The 18,634-nt window shown below is 39.1% G+C and overlaps 1 protein-coding gene across 4 annotated transcripts in view; it reads right to left on the bottom strand.

The window, feature by feature from the left end:
- Positions 1-18,634, bottom strand: part of LOC122575742 (complexin) — a 322,428-nt gene that overhangs the window by 17,621 nt on the left and 286,173 nt on the right. For all 4 annotated transcript variants that reach the window (XM_043745112.1, XM_043745113.1, XM_043745114.1 and 1 more), the window contains one exon: positions 16,087-16,250. In XM_043745112.1, the coding sequence (XP_043601047.1) occupies positions 16,087-16,250 (164 nt within the window). The remainder of the gene's footprint in view (positions 1-16,086; positions 16,251-18,634) is intronic.

The following is an 18,634-nucleotide window of genomic DNA, read 5'->3' as shown; positions in this document are numbered from 1 at the left end:
CATTTTCCATTCGCGTAACGCTGACACACTCTCTAGGAATAACGCACCGATACCGATTCTGTCGTCGATGCTTTTATCGCATTATAATCGACACTTTGTGGTACAAGTAGCCTTAACTTGTTTCGACGTGCGCATCCTTAAGTACTTTCACGATGGTCCGTTGAACGTCTTAAAAGGAGTCAGCCTGACTCTATTAGGAAGTCGCCATATTGAATGCAGGGACTCCCTACTAGAGTCAATTTGACCCCAGTTAAGTTCAATCTTCTCTCTTCGCTTCTCCTGTCGTCGTCGTCTGCCGTTCTTCTTCCTTTCTCCCACGTCGACCACGTCCGGGTTGCAGCTCGTTGTTCTTACGTTGTCAGCCGTCTTGTTCTTCGGTTCTCTACTTTCGCGGCTCTTTTTCTCCCCTCTTCTTCTTTTTTTTTCTACCCGTTCCTCTCGTTCTTCTTCGTCAGCGTCACCTTTGACGCCCGCCAGGGTATTCGTGCTATAAACACGATATCGATCAGACGCCGGATTTTAATTATCGCGTCGAAAGCTAATTAGCTTGGCACGTAGTTCGTGTCTTGCCTGATCGAGCTGCTGTTCAGAACGATATTTAAGCGTAACTCAGCTTAGAATCTAACGACAGTGGTGATCGATGCGTCGTGTCACACCTATTACGAACAACACGTAGTGGGATACGTATGTTAGGCGAACAGATCTCATTTGGAACATCTCGAGAGCAAGACGTTGCATACACGTTGCATACAGATTGATAGATATATAGGTGGATGCTGTCGGTGACAAAAATAAGCGCATAAGTAGTGGAAGTGGGTATCGAAGAAGTTTAATTAAACTGGTAATAGTGTTATACATATATACTCACCTGTACATATAGTCACAAAGATTTGACAACTTTCTATCTTTAATAAAACTTCGGTATTTGACGTATATTATGAACTTTATATTACCTCGCATTACTCGCGTTAACATTTTATACGTCAACTACTTTTTTTTGGTTATATAAAATACCAAGTTAAACGGAACTCCATCATATCGTTTTACTGCCACTTACACCTGTCCAATTTTGAAACGAATATAACAAGATTTTTTAGCGATGCTGTTTACACACACTCGCAATGGATTATTTAGTGAATGATATTTAGTGATTGATTGATGATATTTATATTTCTGTATAGGCAATGTCGTATCTAGCGAAACTTCGTTGATATCTGTTTCCATTGCCTGTCCGTTTATTTTCCTGGCCGATTGAATATTCTTTATGTCAACCTCTCAGCCAAGAAATTTGCCCTTGGTCTTACATCTATCCTAACTTTACGATACCAGATTACATATTCGATACAAACTTGTTTTCCAAACTACGATGTTGTAAGTCATCCAAGTTTACGATACTAGCACATCGAATATAAGCTTGTTTTCCCAACGTCAATGTTATGAACAGTCGTACGACCGATTCAAATCTGTCGAACGGTTTTACTCCTTAAATTTTGTAATCAATGAAAATTGAGATGTTGAGGAGCGCGTGCAACTATCGGAGGAGAGTAAATGGGAAAGAGCGAATAACGAGAATGTAGGAGAGGGCGCGTCTGGTGGCTGATTTAAAACTTTGACTTTCCGTCAATTTGATACGTAGCCACCTCCTTTCACCCGTCCCTGCCCCTTCTGCACCCGTTTCTCAGTATTTCCATGCGATTTTATTGACACCAGTCAGTCTGGCGAAGAGACACCGGCGAAGTTTCCGTGGGTCATGAATTTGCGAAATTGGAAAGCTGTCTGTTTCTCTTCTCCCCATTTTACACTTTCCTCGTCCGTTCTTTCCATCCTCGGTCCGTTTCAGACCTGTACTCATATTCCCTGATTCGTGGATCACCGCTGAGAAAGACAACCGGCTTTTGGATATCGAGAACGTTGACGGGCTACGTGACGATATCCCGGCGTATTATTTCTTTCGCGTCCGGGCAGCCTGTTTGAATTTCATAGAGACCATTGTCGAGACAGCGGTAAAAAATTTCGAATAATGCCCGTCGTCTTGCAATTTCGATTTATTGCATGCGAATATGAACAATTTCAGAGCTGCGTATAATTTTTGTTACTCGTAGCGTACGCGCGCTATCGTTTCTCATCGCTGGAAATAGCCGAGAAATGTTTCGTGTAATATTTTTAATGAAATTCGATATTTTTCTATATTAAATTCGCAGAGATTGAAATTATACGCATCGGAATGTATGTGTGTTTTATTTTGCGTTTAGGTATTGATCTGTGTATCTTTGCTACTGTCATTTTCTCGTACGTGTGTTCCAAAACAAATTCGAGAAAGCTTAATAATAACTGTACTAAGAAATGTTACTAAAATATACAACTATAAACTTTAACGAGAAGAAAAATTCTCCTCTGCAGATAGAAGACGATAGGTTCGAGGTATTGGGAATGCAATTACAATTATTTAGTTCAATAACGGACGCAATAGAAATTACGCGACTAATTACTTGAAAACTAAGTTTTCAGTTTTTGGCGATTAAATCGGCGAATTATCAAAGAAACAGCGAAATGAACGCAAGGGAAAATATTTCAATAAAGAAATAAATTGCATTCTCGTAGAAGGAAAAAGAAACGAATGGAACCTTTTGCATAAATCCAATATTACCAGAGGAACAACAAAGAAGGAACAGCAAATAGGACAGGAAACGCGTTAACCAAGATCCTCATTGGTATTCATTAAGTTCGTTAGCATCTTCCTCTAGCGATTATCTTTGTCTTTGATCTGTTAATGTGTCTACGTTTCTTTAACACAACAGGATTAGCCAACTATTCTCTGCCCAAGGTCTCTGCGACTACATTTCACCCCGATCGTATTGCGATTGCTATTAGCCGCCAGTTACGATATCGTAAATTCGTTGGCGATACATCGCGATCATGATATGCTGTACATATATAGCAATACTTTCGCTGTTATGAAATTCAGCGAAATTTAGAAGGCAAAAGGCGCGAGCTACCTGCCGCGAATCTACATAGATAACATTGTTCCTCTGCACCTGTTGGATATATTTATGCATCCATAATTCAGCTCGTTTATTTCATCGTAGCTTCGGCTTCAGCTGCCCGAGCTTGTAACCCATTTTTTATACTCGCCTGGCACGCGACCCGCATTATCGGACGCGTTTGTTTTTCGTTACAAGTCTTACGATTAATCATCGATTTATATTCTCAAAGTCGCGCCGCTATCGCTAGTTGAATTTTTGAATATTCATGGAAAGCACGAATCGAAATACAGTAGAAGCACGATTATCGGAACGCCGACACGAATATCACGAACGTAGCTGATCTGCACGATTAGGCAGGAATTTTTGTATTCAGAAATATTTTCGCGTAATCAATTTATGTAAATACCGAAATGGTACATCAAATATGAAAATGATACGACGACAGAGATTCAGATATTCGTTCGACTTTGCCGATAATACACTGGTTACATTTTTGAAGAATATTTGTCAATTGATTGATCGGTGTCTACCGATCGGTATCACGTGGAAGGTAAAGGTGTTACGTGCTTATCGACATCGGATACTTTATAAGTTTGATAAGTTTTAAAATAGGGGCAAGATTTTTGAGCACGCCGGTATTCGTCGTTATTATTATTTGTGACTTTGAATGGTAATACATGGTGATGAAATTTGTCCAATGTTTAAAATTTACAACGAAGTAGAATGGAATAAAATAAAAGAAAGTAAAATAAGGTAAAAGCGAGTTTCGCGATTTCTGCAATTGCGACGAACAATTTCAAATACAATGGCGCGCTTTGCTCGTGACTGCACGGGAATCGCGTGCTCGCGTGTTATGAACATTAAAGTAGTTTCACCGATTACGGTCCTATCGAAACGTAAAAAAGGCTCGTATCTCCTTGGCTCGCGATTCAGAATCGTTCTATTCTTGGTCAGACTTTAACCAACGTAACAACATCGTTCGTGACACGAATTACGAAATCTGTTACTATATTCGGTTGGTCTTGTTCTTAGCCTAATTTCTCTAATCTAAATCCTAATAAACTTGTACGACGTTGACGCAAGGCTCGCACAGTAGAAAGATAAATTTCATTTTTTAAGAGCGAAGTCATTTACATCGGCGAACTACGTCTGAATATGGCGTAGTTTCGATTGTATATTTCTCTTTTAAGAAATCGAGCAAACATAAACAGCGGTTTCTTCAGAAACGAGAAAAGAGATAGTTACGATTTTTGCAATTTCATATTGAAATTTATTAAGAAGAGGAACGCTATATCTTTGAAGAATATCGACATGCATACGTAACACTGGATTTATTATAAATCTTAAACGAGCAACAGCCGAGATTAGTTTACAAGATTTCAACGTGAGCAAAAGATTTGAATCAACTTTTTAAAAATTTTCGCATACGAAACAAATAAATTACGAATCACCAGACCAAAGATCCCTTTCGTTTACGAGTTATTAAATTTGAATAAAGATGAATCGATCTCCTGCTTCTAGTTATTCTATTATACGATGTTAACGAGCCATCGGCCAAGCTCGATAAACGTATAAATATAAAAGAAAATAATACAGTTAGCTAAAGACGGTCGATTAAATTACTTTTATCCTTTTTCTTCGCTAATTGTTACTGACGCAAGCTACGAAGGGAAACGGTAATAGAATAGGAAGAACGTACGTTAAACAGGCAATTGAACGTGTCGTGTGGACGAAGTGAGCCGTTGGGTGGAACATCGGTCCCTCCAAGATACATCTGCTACGAGAGATTCGATAAAGTACATAATAAAATACAGCGGCGGTGGAACGACGACGTCGATGGGGATTGGTCACGACAACGTGCAATAATGTCGTTCCTTCGACAATTTCTCGGAAAGAGCAGGAAACCCGCCGCCGATGGAACAAAGTGCCGGAGATGGCGCGGCAACATTTTCTCTTCGAGTCGAAAAGCGAACGACGTTAGAGCGTTATCGAGAAAAGAAAAGAGAAAAAAAAAAAGAAAGGGAAGAATGCGAACTTTTGTTTCGTTTGGGTCGTTCTAATAGAAGTTTGGAAAATCGCAAGGTACATTAACGAGAATCAAAGATGGATGGTTGGTCGAAACCTCGATTTCCATTCGCCGACCATATTCCGCTATCAAAACCTATCGATCGCTTAACAGAGGAACGACAGTAGCATTTTTCCACGATAATACTGCCAAAAATGGTGATATACTGGCAGGTCGCCACGACGATAAATCCTAACGTATCATATTAGAATACTCGTTCCATATGGATATTCCTATTTCACGCTGTCCGTTTTTTTGCTGAATTTATGTTCGTCCGGTCAGACCCTCGACAAAGTTGAGATGCTTCATTTCCGAAACATCCCTTGCGCACCATCTCGGTCTATATACCCACGACGTTTAAAAATGATTTCGGCCAAAAGGTTGTCTATTTTTTATCGATTTGTATCGCATAAAACGACGCGTATATCTTCGTTCATAGATATCAGGACATCTGCCGATCTTGTGAAAAACGTGATAATTGGATTTGGATTACGAGGAGTGAAAATTATATATTCATTTAAGACGATGATTCGGAATAGGTAGAAAATTTGTAATAATTGTCTGCAAGAGTTTCGAGAAAGTAATTGAGAATTATATATGGATTCTTATCATCTTTTGATTTAAACCCCGATGAGACGAAAATGAATGTGGTCTAAACGAATGATTCGGAAAATTTAATAGAGTGTATCCTGTCGATGAAATTCGAATCTGGCTCTCGAAATTATTTATGGAATGCACGAAATCAAGAGACAAATTTTATAGCACAGATTTATCAGTGACAAAGAGAGAAAAGTATAGGTAAGAAACAAGTTAATTGTATTATTTGTAACTGGCGAGATTTTTATTATTGCATGGGGTATATAGATTGTTTATATTTCAAAGTTTCAAACGATATAATAATTTCAGCTTTTAATAAGCCGATCTGTTTCGATTTATCTTGTTTTTGTAATGCTTGAACTTAGTAATGGAGATGTAGAAATAAATTAGTTATACGGAATAGTGAGAATAAACATTAGCTATGAAATATTGAATGTCAATGAGAATTTATACGGGCACACACACGTATGTTGCATAGTATTATTTCATCATTGACATGCAAATGCAGCAAATTGGACTGGATATCTACATTGTTTGTATAATAGCGATGCAATTTATGGGCATCAGCAACTACCTTTGAATACTGAAATTATTTTATAATTTTGCTTGCGTCATTGTTATAAAACGCAGCAAATTGCCTTTCCTAGAAATTAAACAGCATTCTTCTGAATTTTCCATACTAATATGCAAATACAACGATACTCGGTTCTGAATGATCATTGATGGTTTAATATAATTTTTCCAAAGCTAGAAATAAAACTTCCAGTATTATTTATCAGTGCTTTTCCCTAGAAGTTTCTCAAATTTATATAATGATTTTACTGAATTTATATGATGATTGAGAAGTTTCTCAAATATATTTAAACGTACGATAATAATTAATTATTGCAGCGTTAATCAATGCGAGTGAGAAAGAACGATTGGAACAAAGGAAATATAAATTATACAAGAATGGTTAATTTAATATTTGTTGTATATTACTCGTTCAATAATAAACATCAGCAAAGACACGAGGGAAATTTTTAATTAGAAAAAGTCCATCAGAGTAGCGCCACCATATCGAATGTCATTACTTCAGTTGCGTAAGACGCTTCCATTGTTTCATCGAGCCATCGAGACGAACGGATGTTGGTCTGTCGCCACTGTCTCGAGGATTTTTAATTAATTGTTCGAGGTAATTGAGAGACACAGAAGAGAGACGTAAAACGAGACGACCTTCTTCGAATCGCGGAAAAACAGTTCGTTTTGCAAACCTGCATAAATGAGATTTACATTCTATGTATTAGCAAATAACGTTCCGAGGTATAGAAAAAATATTTATTTTCATGTCTTAAAAAGCCCGTTCCTAATTGAGAGGAAAGTTTTAAAAAGGAAGAAAAGGAAATGTTCTTTTCATAACTTGGAATTTCCGCAACGACAGACTTGAATAAAGTTTTAAATTCCACTTTTAAATTCCATGCTCCACTGCGTCTTCAGATTTCAAATCTCTTTTTTCTTCCTGTTACATGATCGTGAGATATTTTCTTGTTTTTTTCTTTTTTACTCTCATTACGCGTTTTCGTACGCTTCTTAAATTTATGATATTACAGCAAAGACCCGATAGGTTCAGCAATTTTCTCACGTTAAATTTTGTTTACCCATCGGATTCGAACGCGTATTTGGACAACCAACGTAATTTATTACCTACGCTTTTATTAACAGGAGAAACGAAAAAATAAAATACGAAATACAATGTTACAGAAATTTGCATATACCTTTTGTATTTATATGATATAAAACAAACAACTAGACATGGTAGCGATAAAATAAAAAGACATCGTAACCACACGTGTAACTTTGTCCCTTCTTCGGACTTTTCCAATTAAACGTTTATCATTTGTTAATACTTGTAAGAAAAATGTTGCGAGTAAATTTAAAGTTACTTTGTCGATCTAGAAATTTAAACGATTCTAAAAGAAAGCGCATATTTACTAATTTCTTTTAATATATCGAATGCACAAGATTCAATAAATGTATATAGACTTTTGCGATAGAAACTAGACCGTGTCTCCATTTTTGCATTTTTAAATCATTATCGTAGATTCTAATATTCGATTTGCTGGCAGTTGCGCTCGCGACCTACTCGTATCTCGTACATTTCCTTAGATTTATGGCTTTTCTTTACGATTTTATTTCTTCCAGTGCACGCGAGTAAATTGAAAATACATTATCTTCTTTAACGCAAGTTTGACTTGTTATTTCACCGTTTCTTTCTGCTCGCTATCTTCTTTCACTCGCTATTAAACCTGAATCGCATTGGAGTCATTAAGTGTCCAACAGTTGAAACGGAAAGACGTTGTGGTATTTTTAATTATACTGTGTAGGATATTCCAGAAGCTGGAGGAGCCGATTCCTAAGCGGAATTTCTTAAGGGCCATATAACGAAATCTCTTCTTGATGATCATTAGCCGAGGCCCGTAATCGGATTTTCTTTGACCCCGTCGTGCCGGCGCGATTACCGAAGGAAATCTTCTTGCGGAATAGCGTCCGCTTAAGAATACATCTTTATTCTCAAGGGGATCACCAGTGTTATTATATCTCGAGTTTTCCGTTCATTGTTGCTGGAAAAGGTGGATAAGGGATCCTTCGGGAAAATATCGCGAAAAGACTTCCACGGAGGATTTCGATGTCTCGGCTAATGAAGTATCAATCTTTATTAATTCTGACTGAACGATCCTCGACGCCGATACAGAACCGCTCGCAGCCAAGCTAAGACCAGGGATAACGTTCCCAACTTTTTATTTCTCGTCACAGAGGCTTTTGATAAAACGCGATTCGGATTATTTGTCATGGAGGTTGCAAAGTCCCGGCGAAATTTAAATTTATACCGGCTAAACAGCTAGGCTGAAGAGCGTATGAAAGTGCGTTGGAAAGCAGTGGGAGAGCGGAACCCCCGGTAACGAGATAGCCGGATGAGCTTCGGTTCCGTTTAACGAGGGACTGATATTTCAGGAATGACACGATGCTTCCTACATGCCGACGCAAAACGGTCTCAATTTTCCTAACTCGTATTTTCCCGTTGAATTTCCACGAACATCGAAATCGACGATTTCGTGCATTTGGTCCTGGTTCGAACGCGTGCGTTCGTAGCATATTCCGTGAACGCACGCGTTCGAACGAGGACAAGGAACCTTAAGAGCGATTATATCGTATTGTTATATCTAGACCAGGCTACTTTAGGTATTTATGCAAAATTTAAATAGTGTCAAGAAAATGGAACAAACCTTTATCGAGGTTGTAGCTTTTTTAGACTCAGACTTATGGAAATATGAATTTCTATAAGAATTCGATATCAATCTATGCACATTATTAGAAAGAGAACTTGTTACGTTTTTTAGGGTTTCAAGGTTATTCGATCTGTCGCCAGCAAATTGTTTTGTTGGAGAAAAATGAAGATGTCTCCGTACCAGATATCTCGTTATAAACGCTCGTTTAAATGTCTGATCATTTTTTCACGTAATAATGAAAATGTACCGCTCTTCTACCGTGTGTCCCTTTAAGTGTATCTTTAATCTTCTATTGTTTCGGTATTCGATAATAAGTAGCCCTCGTTAATTTTCCAAATCGTCGAGAGGGTATTGAAATCTTTGTTGTCATAGACATTGCAGCGTTTCGCCAGAGTGGCCAATATTTCGAACTCGTTGTCTTCCATACAGATTGGTTGGACATTTTTTACGTCAAAAGCAATGCCCTATTAACTTTCAATTGTTTAAGGACAATCGGGTATCGGATCGAACGGTCATTTTCAAAGTGGTCCTATCTTCGTACACGCGTTTATCGACAATAATTTTACAAGCACTCGACGAACAAACGCGACAAGATTTAATTGCGCGACGTCACGCCGATGATTCGAGAGTTATTCATTTAATGCGTACAATGCATACCGGGACGTATTTTTCTCGATTATTCTGTGAGAGCCCTCGATTCCATCTGGGTCATGTCAGCACCGCTGACTACATCCTGACAGGACAATACATCAGGATTGACAATAGTACGATTTCGCGTGACATCTGTTTGTCCTTTCTATCTCTTCGCTCTTTGTTCAACTCTTCTTTTTTTTTCATTTCGTCGTTTGTTTCGCGGTAAATCGGCCGTGTTGGAAAACTTTCCGAACACTGGGTGCATTGTGCTGATGGTTTCCGGCGAATGTCAAAAACGCTGAGAAATTATCTTTCTCTTCGATAGTTCTCTCGTTTTTCCTCTCTCTCTCTCTCTCTCTTTCTCTCTCTCTCTGCGCACTCTTTCACAATCTTTCAGTAACGTCAGAAATTTTGTTCCTCTTATTCTGCACGCTCCGTATAGAAACAACTCTCAATGAAGTTTTATGAGAATCTCGAAATTTATTCCTTCTTTGCATAAAGCTTTGCTCACTTTCCATCCCGCAAAAAACAAGAAAGGATTGAGTTTGCTTTGATGGAACGGAACTCGTAAACAATGACCGGCCAGCTTTGCTACACGTTTCACGATAAACAATTCCGTTTCAGCGGCGCGCGCTCGTGAATGTTTCACAAAGTCTGGCCAACCGGGGCCCCGACCACGAAAAGTTGTCGGAACATTCGTCACTGAATACGCCAAGAGTTTATGGACACTTCAAAGAGAGTTTTTCCCGCGGTAACTAAAATATCCGCTAAAAATACCGATGTCTTTCTTTAAGACTGTTCCTCCTTCGCGGTTAAAGGAATTTCTAACGAACGTTTTAGGCAAATCATTTCTAGGAACGGGGCTCGCCAAACCTCGAGACCACGAAACTTCTCGAAATTTAAAATCCTCCTACGACTTGAAGCGTTCGCAATAAGGATATTCAAATCTCACTACCTGCTGACCATCCTGGATAACCGGAATATTCCTTTAATTTTCTTACACGAAGAAAAGTATGAGGAAAGCTATGGAAGATATAAATTCATCGTTCTTTGGTAAGGTTAAAGGCGTCCTCTGTTCCACCTGAACAATGTTTTGACGCGCAAACTACATCAGTCCTAAGGTCTAATTGAAATCTATTTGTAAAAAGCACAGCATACAGAGGTAAACATAATTTTGTGTATATCTCGGGAAGTAAAGTTGCTCTGCGGTTATATGCGGCTAGAAAAAGCAGTTTTTATCAAGTTGCATGTTTCATCCTCGTGATATTAAACTCTTATAGTCATAAAAAAAGACTACTAAATAACGCGAGATCTGGTTAATTGTTATTATATATAAATGCTACGATAAATACGATGATACGCCGCTCTACGTTAAATGAAATTACTCGGAACGTTGGATCAGAATGTTAAGGACGAACTGTGCCCTTTTCCACGTAATTATTATTCAAAATTACCATATCTCTGATTAATGTTATTTCTTTTTCTGCCGGAGAATTCGCGTTTCGGTTTCCGCAATTCTCTGAAATTCCGTGCAACACGAGCGGAAATTATCTTGCACTTGGCTCGATTTATACGGGTTCGTGATAAACAACCGGCGCGACTTTCGCGTTGGAGAAACTCGGCGTGACTTTCGTGTTGGAGAAACCCGGCGTGTTCGAGATGTACGCGTACGTGCACTTACGCGTGGCCATATTTAGGTGTGGAAGAACAGGCTGCGAACGTGACGGACCGTTCGCCGTATTCGCAGTGCCGCTTCGTAATCAAATTTGCATTTTAAGTCGGGGACCGTTCTTGTTAGACGGCTTGCATACGTGCAAACGAGTAAGCGTCCGCCATGAAACTCAGCCATCTCGGACGATTTATCTTTTCGGTGACGTTTGCTGGATTAACGTCTTCTTGTCGGACGAATAATTATACCTCTCTTTTCAGTCCCGTCTATTTTACCTTATTTACATAGTAATCGCGAAATGCTTGCTCGAATTTTCTCCCCTGGAAATTAATAAATTATCCGCCACTTTCTGCCGTGTTATTTGCTCGCCATACCACCAACTTCAGGTACCAGATGTTAAGAAAATCAGCGATGTTTAAATACCATGACCATCGTGATTATTTTGGTCAAGTTGGAAAAGCGATCTGAATACGTATGCAAAAGTTACAAGATGTTTGTTGGGGGAATATACTTGGCGAAGATCACTGGAGTATTTGAACAGTCGGTTATTCGTTATGTTAACAAGCCACGATAATTAAGACTACTGTTCACGCTGTATAACGATTTCTTTCCCGGCGTGCCGTCTGTCATAAATATCGTGCAATTTCTACATATATTTTCAGATTGGTTTCAAATTTGGCTATCATAATCAGGATAGTCGTGTAGCATCACAGTGCTAACGAAATTTGAAAAAGTTTCGTATAATTCGTAGTAAATTAACAAAGAAATTCTGTGATAAACGTTGCAACATCTTCGTCAGCCGCAGTACGTAGCAATATAAATGGTAAAATGTATGTATATATATATATATATATATATATATATATATATATATATCATTACTATGTTTCTAAATAGACAGTTTATTATTATGTCTTGTTAATTTTACGAAAAAGCAGTAAATGCTGTTTCTAATTATCAGTTGGTCGTAAATCTCCAATTTGTAATTATTCTGGCGAAATTCACGTATTGTTGCTACAAATCGAGCAAATTGTCCGAATATTTACGAGCGGTGCCGGGGTAAATTTTTAATTTACTCGCTAAATATTTCGCTGTACGAGCATTATGAAACCCTCGACAATGTTCATCCGGCCTTTCATAGTATTTTCAGTCGATTGCAAATATCTGTATTTTTTACGGGAGCGAAAAACGCTTCGCGTGGCATTTAGTAAAATAAACGCATTAATCGCGAAACGGCTTTGGAGATAACGGGGTGACGCCGTGGTCGAACGGTTAAATGAACGCTGTTTTTCGCGCTGGCGACACTGGTGCGCGGAATGGGCCGCCATTATCGCGCATTGTTCGCCGATCGAAATTGTCCCGGGCACTTGGAAAAGTTTGCAGAACCGTGGCGTGAAAATAATCGTGTGTCGAGGATTATTCGTTAGTGTCATTATCGGCGGACGATTACGAAACCACGGACAACCAGGAACAATGGTTCCCGTTGATCAAACGGTTACGTATCATCGAACAGTCACGACTAATTAGCGTGATTGCAGCAGACAAAATACGAGCGCGACCGTTCTGATCTGCTCGAATTATGAAATCAGCTTCGTTAGATAATTGCTCTATTTCGTATTGACACGGGAAATTAGCAAGGTATGCCAAGTAGCCGAGCTTTGTCCAGCGTTCAATTTAGAAGCGTTAGCTCGCGCATTATGACTAATCGAGCGAGCAGCGGTATAAATTGGCCGCGATTCTTGGAAGCCTTTCCCTTATCAAACTGCGGTTTCAATTTCGTTGCTGGCTGCGTCCGCTTATTAGCATACGCGTTCCTGAACGGTCATTAAATTCGTCGATCAACGCGACAGTATGGTTTCGTGTATAGTTGGCGTATAACGCGATTACGACACGCAACTAGAGTGCCAACTTTTATGAATTTAATGAGAAAATAGTTGCGTGTGGCCGGTGTTGCTCGGACTTTTGCGATGCTGGATTTTTTTAACTAATAGCTCCGCGATAAATGTTAAAATCGTCCAGAAAACGCTGGCAATATCGCGTGAGAAAATTTGATTCCTCGCATGTTCCTTAAAAAATGACGGAAAATTATCGAGCTCGTAACTTTAGCAACGATAGCACGTTGAAGATCACGAGCGAAATTAATTTCAACGTTTAACTTGATATTGTACATTCGTTGCTGTTTCTTTCGTTCATCCAACTTCGTGCAAATCCTTACATTATCTGATCGATCAATTTCCCAGGTTTCGTTGATATAAGAATTTACATAAAGTTAGATGAGCAAAGGAAGTAACAACGAATGTACAATATTAAATGAAATGTTGAAACCAGTCGTTTGACCGGGCAAATGTTAGTGTTAAAATGCAGGGTCGCTGCATGGAACTAGATACGCGCCGTTAACGAATGGTCTTCAAACGTATCTTTACGAGGTTGCTTAAAACTCGAGGGGAAAAAATCGATCCTCGTCGGCAATAATAAACTCGGCGCGAGCAACGCTAGACGGAGAGCTCATTTTTCACCCTGTTGGAGAGGAACGTGTTAAAACGGAGATGGGAGGAAAGCAAGGGTGGTGAGATTTGCCGCAGCTGACGGAGGACATTACGGTTACGCGATAATCTTTCGAGGTTCGATTGGTAGCGTCGATGTAACGCGAGAACTTTCGAGGAAGGAGATCGGAGGTGATAATAAAATATTAGATTTCCTGGTGAACGAGCATAAAGAGCCGCAGGTGGAATTAATTCTATCGATGTCTGCTCGACTATGATATTATCCAAGTCCGTGATATAACCGAGAAATCTATAGGCATTCGTCGACCGATCAACGATACTCGTAATGATAATCGAAGTATGCAAGGGACTAATACTCGTCGAAGGAGGAACAGGGATTCATCCCGATAAATGAAAGTTGCGGTAGGTTTGAACAGCGACGTCGGAATCGTGCAGACAACTGGCGCGAATCCATCGGCAAACGAAACCAGGTGTTCCTATTCCGGCAAGTATGAAAAGACGCCCTAAAGATATTCCATGCAACTCGCGGCGAAAAGCGAGAATCCTTTGTCCTCGAAGAATGCACGCGGTTCCTTGGTAGGCGGGATTCGTGAGCAGCGAGCAGAGCACCGCGAAGATCGAAGGAAAATGAAACTCGTAATTGAAAATTTGCAGTTTGCGAGGCGAGAGGTAATATATGAGGAGAAACGCAGTGTCATTTTCTCAAACTTTCTCTGAAATGGTTTCTCTCGTTGAAATAACTGGCTCGAGGTTAATGGAAGGTTCGTAAACCGAAATCTTTCGCCGAGTTATTTCCACGATGCGTATCGTAGGGATAATCTAGAAAAACATTCGCTCTTTAACGTGATCTTTTTAGATAGCTAGGCGCCGAGAGAACCTTTGAAATTTTCGACCGTTTCACCGGCCCCTACAAGGCACTCGATACACACTACGAGTGTATATACCGTATGTATACAGTATACAGTATATAGCATACAGCATATACACGTGTATTTTACGTTCCTCGGGGCTTTCCACGCTTCAATGCGGGACACACCAGCGCACATTTGTAAATAAGCACGAGACTTTCGATCCAGAGTATTTTATCTTTCATGTAGCTTTTCAGTTACGTACTCCCCCATTCAGTACGCGTATTACGAACGAGCTCTCTCTCTCTCTCTCTCTCTCTCTCTCTCTCTCTCTCTCTCTCTCTCTCAGGCTGTTAAGAACAGAGAAACATGAATTACCTTTGATACGAATAGTAGCTTTTGTTGCTCTTCGGCTGCAATTCGCAAGCAGACAAACGCGTCGTGTAAGCGCGTCTTCGCTCAAAGATCTTAGTTCGTTACGTCATCTCCAAGATCGACAAAAATTATGGGTGAATTACGTTGTAACAGTTCATTTACAGTTTGCTACCTTGTACGATGAAGGATACGTACGCTGCTAATGTATTTTTACAATTTTGCTAAGAAATGCGTGCAATTTTTGCCATTTCTCCAAATCGTCGCGAATATATAAGCGGCATATGAGTCAATGGAAGATTTGAATCGGGAGGGACTCACACTATTGCGCCTTGGAATACCAACGTTGTTTTCGTTTGCTACGTTCAAAGGTAAACGAACTCCGGACAAAATATTATCGCTGTTATTTGTAATCGTCAACCGGAGTTACATCTGAGCTTTTCATAATAACACCTGTCGATATAAATAGACGAACGCGCTCTCTAGGACAGTCATACAGTCGAATAGTTGAACAATTAGAGAGTTGAATACACTCTATCTCCATACTAACACTACTTCTATACTTGTACTTAAAGTGATTTTAATATAATTGACTATATACAATTTTATCACTCGTCTCTTTAATAAACAAACCAACACGTTTAATATCCACCTCATAGGTAACGTGGAATGAAAACCGTTGGGAATCAAAGCTGTGTTAACTGCCACTTCATTCGCAATTTACTTCCAATCAATTTACATGATAGTGGTATTCTAAGTTGAACTTTGAAAGAGAAATTTCATTTCCTCTAACAAATAAGATTAGGTCTATAATCGAAACGAAGCGAAAGTTCGAATGAGCACATTTTCAAAAGTCGTTAGAACGAAGTTGCCCGAACAGTCGGCAGTTTCGCAGAAGAACGAACTAACATTTACGAAACTCTTGTTTGTTATATCGCGCGGCAAGACCAAGAGCCGTAGTTCTCCTCTAAGACTGGTCCATTTAACGAGAGCCTTTGAATTCGTAAAGCGAAATAGAGTTAACGCTGACTCGATGTATAATTCTTCGAAAGCTGATTTTCCGTTTACGCGCTTTATATCGCGGCAACCTTCCCCTCTTGGCCAGGAGAAAGCAAAAGACGGAAAGAGGAAACGGTGTTATTCCTTACCTTGTCCCTGATTTCCTGTCGCATCTTCTCTCGTTCTTCTTCCATTTTGCGATGCTTCTCCTTCCTTCGTTCCTCAGCCTCCCTGATGGCTTCTTGCCTTTCTCTTTCGGCCTCTTCTTCCTTCTCCTTGTCATCTTCGTCTCCGCCTTCGCCACCAACGGCTCCTGCAAATCGAAAGAAACAATACGTTCAACAACAGTCCTTGGTTTTTTTCTTCGTCGTACAGTGGCTCATGAAAGTATTTCAATATTTGTCATAGAAATATTCTACGTGCGTATTAAATGTATTATAGAAAACGTTTAAGAAATTTCATTAGTTTCGCATGTAGAAGTTACGAGATATTCGTTGCAAACATAGACTTGCTAAAAAATTAGTGTGCAGAGCCTGAATAGCCATCTTAAATACGCGAGACATACCGAATATAGAGTCCTATTAATTAATATATTAGCAATATAATCAAGATAGCGGGATTTCATTATAATGTTTATAAAATTTCAAAGTGTTTTCTACAACATATAATACGTGTATTCGTAAAAGGTTTCTACCAGTGTCCAAATACTTTCGTGCGCAACTATGGATATACAATGATATTAAAACGTATATATTAGGTTGTCTGAAAAGTTTCCTTCGTTTCATAAGATGATAATAGATGAACGACAATTTCTGTTTTATATTATTTCATCGAATTAGGTATGATCCATTTCCTTCTGTTTCTATTATTACGTTCGTGCATAATTCAATAAACTAGTATAAAACAGGAAACATTGTGCGTCTATTATTTCCTTATAAAACGAAAGAAACTTTTCGGACAACCTAATATAATATAACGCTATCGTTATTTACATAATGTAATAAGTGATTCCATATTTAGCGTCCTTTCTTCTCTGTTTGATTTGCTTAAATTAAATAATTGATAGTTCCAGGATGATTAAACCCATCTTCGCGTTAAAAAGCTGTCGGTGTTTTGTTCGCGTTTAGTTTTCTTCCTTCCGTTTAGATTATGTTCGGTGTACAAACCAGCGGGATAATAGAGGACGAGAAACTAACGGTTTACCCTTGGGAGCAAACATTGTAAATCAGCCTGATAGCTGTGACGCTATTCCCTTCGAGTTTATAAACCATTGCGGTGGTACCTCAGGCTCCCAGCGAAAATTATTTCGCTATAGAAACGCGTCCAATCGATCGTCATAACGGATAGGAAAGTTTCTTCGAAATTGACTGAGAATCATAATGCTGTAAGAGCAAGTTACTGTAAATATCAGTAAGTATTGTTATTTTTCGCAAAATAGCGTTGTGCGTTTATCGTTGTACAAATTCATTTAATTTTTTCAGAAATGGTAAAAATTTCCGTTCATTCAAATTCCGATAATCGATCGTTCCATTAATCGTTATTCCGCCAATCGAGGTTCTTTATGCGACTCGATTATTAATAACAAACAGAAACAAAAACTTTGGAAGAAAAACGTAAAGATTTCTTGGAATTTCTATTCCTGTTTTTCAACGTTCCTCGTAATAAAAAGGCTTCATCTCCAAAATTTCCATTAATCGATGTTCCGATAATCGATCGTTCCATTAATCGTTATTCCGAATGTTCTTTGACGTGGCTTGCGGGCGATTCAAATATTAATATTAAACAGGGACAAAGACTTGCGAATAGAAATGTACAAATTTCTTCCAATTTCTATTCTTATCTTTCAATTTTTCTCGTAATCAAAAGCGTTCATCTTCAAAATTTCCATTAATCGATCGTTCCATTAATCGTTATTCCGAATGTTTTTTAACGTGGCCCCCGGGCCGCTCAGATATTAAAATCGAACGGGAACGAAAACTGCCGAATAAAAATGTAAGAGTTTCTTTCAATTTCCACTTATCCAAATATTCCATTAATGAGAGTTGCGACGATAATCGGTTATTCCATCAGTCGTTGTTCTACGACAATCGAGATTTTTTTCCATCGTAAAAATATGATTTCGTCAACGTCAACCTAATACAAAGATTCTTCGTTGTATCGAAGCAATATCGAGTTAAAGATGCCTCTTCGGGGAGCGTTCTTAAATTTCGGAATTCTCGTCCATTAATTCGATTTCTCTCTGCTCCCTCGTGGAACGAAAACGAACTTCATTCCAGAGAGCACTTATGATCGAATTCACCTTCGACTTCATAGCCGAAGTGGAGGAAGAGGAACGAACAAATCGGTCGCGTTCATTCGAAGCCCGTGATGGAAATACCAGTGAAGCTTCGACAGCCTTAACGAAGTTTTATTAGTTTACCGAAAGATTAAGCGGATTCGCAGAGAGTTCCTTGCCTATTACTCCGTCCGACGAGTACCAACGAAAGGGGAATCCCTCTACGAGAGGTATTCTCGAGGAAAAATCGTGTTTACAGCGGAAACACATCCGGCCATTCGTTTTTCCAACGGAACGCGATACCCTCGGCTTGTCCGGCGGCAGCGGCGTACGTAAAAATATGAAAGCTGTTTGCGAATCTGTTAGCCGGCTACTCTTAACTTTTCCCTCGTTCATCCTCGTCCCGATCCCCGGAGAAATTA

The sequence above is a fragment of the Bombus pyrosoma genome, linkage group LG15 (genome assembly GCF_014825855.1).
Source record: "Bombus pyrosoma isolate SC7728 linkage group LG15, ASM1482585v1, whole genome shotgun sequence".
In the NCBI taxonomy this organism is placed as follows: domain Eukaryota; kingdom Metazoa; phylum Arthropoda; class Insecta; order Hymenoptera; family Apidae; genus Bombus; species Bombus pyrosoma.
Note: the sequence above shows the minus strand (reverse complement) of the source record. Positions and strands in the feature narration are given on the sequence as shown.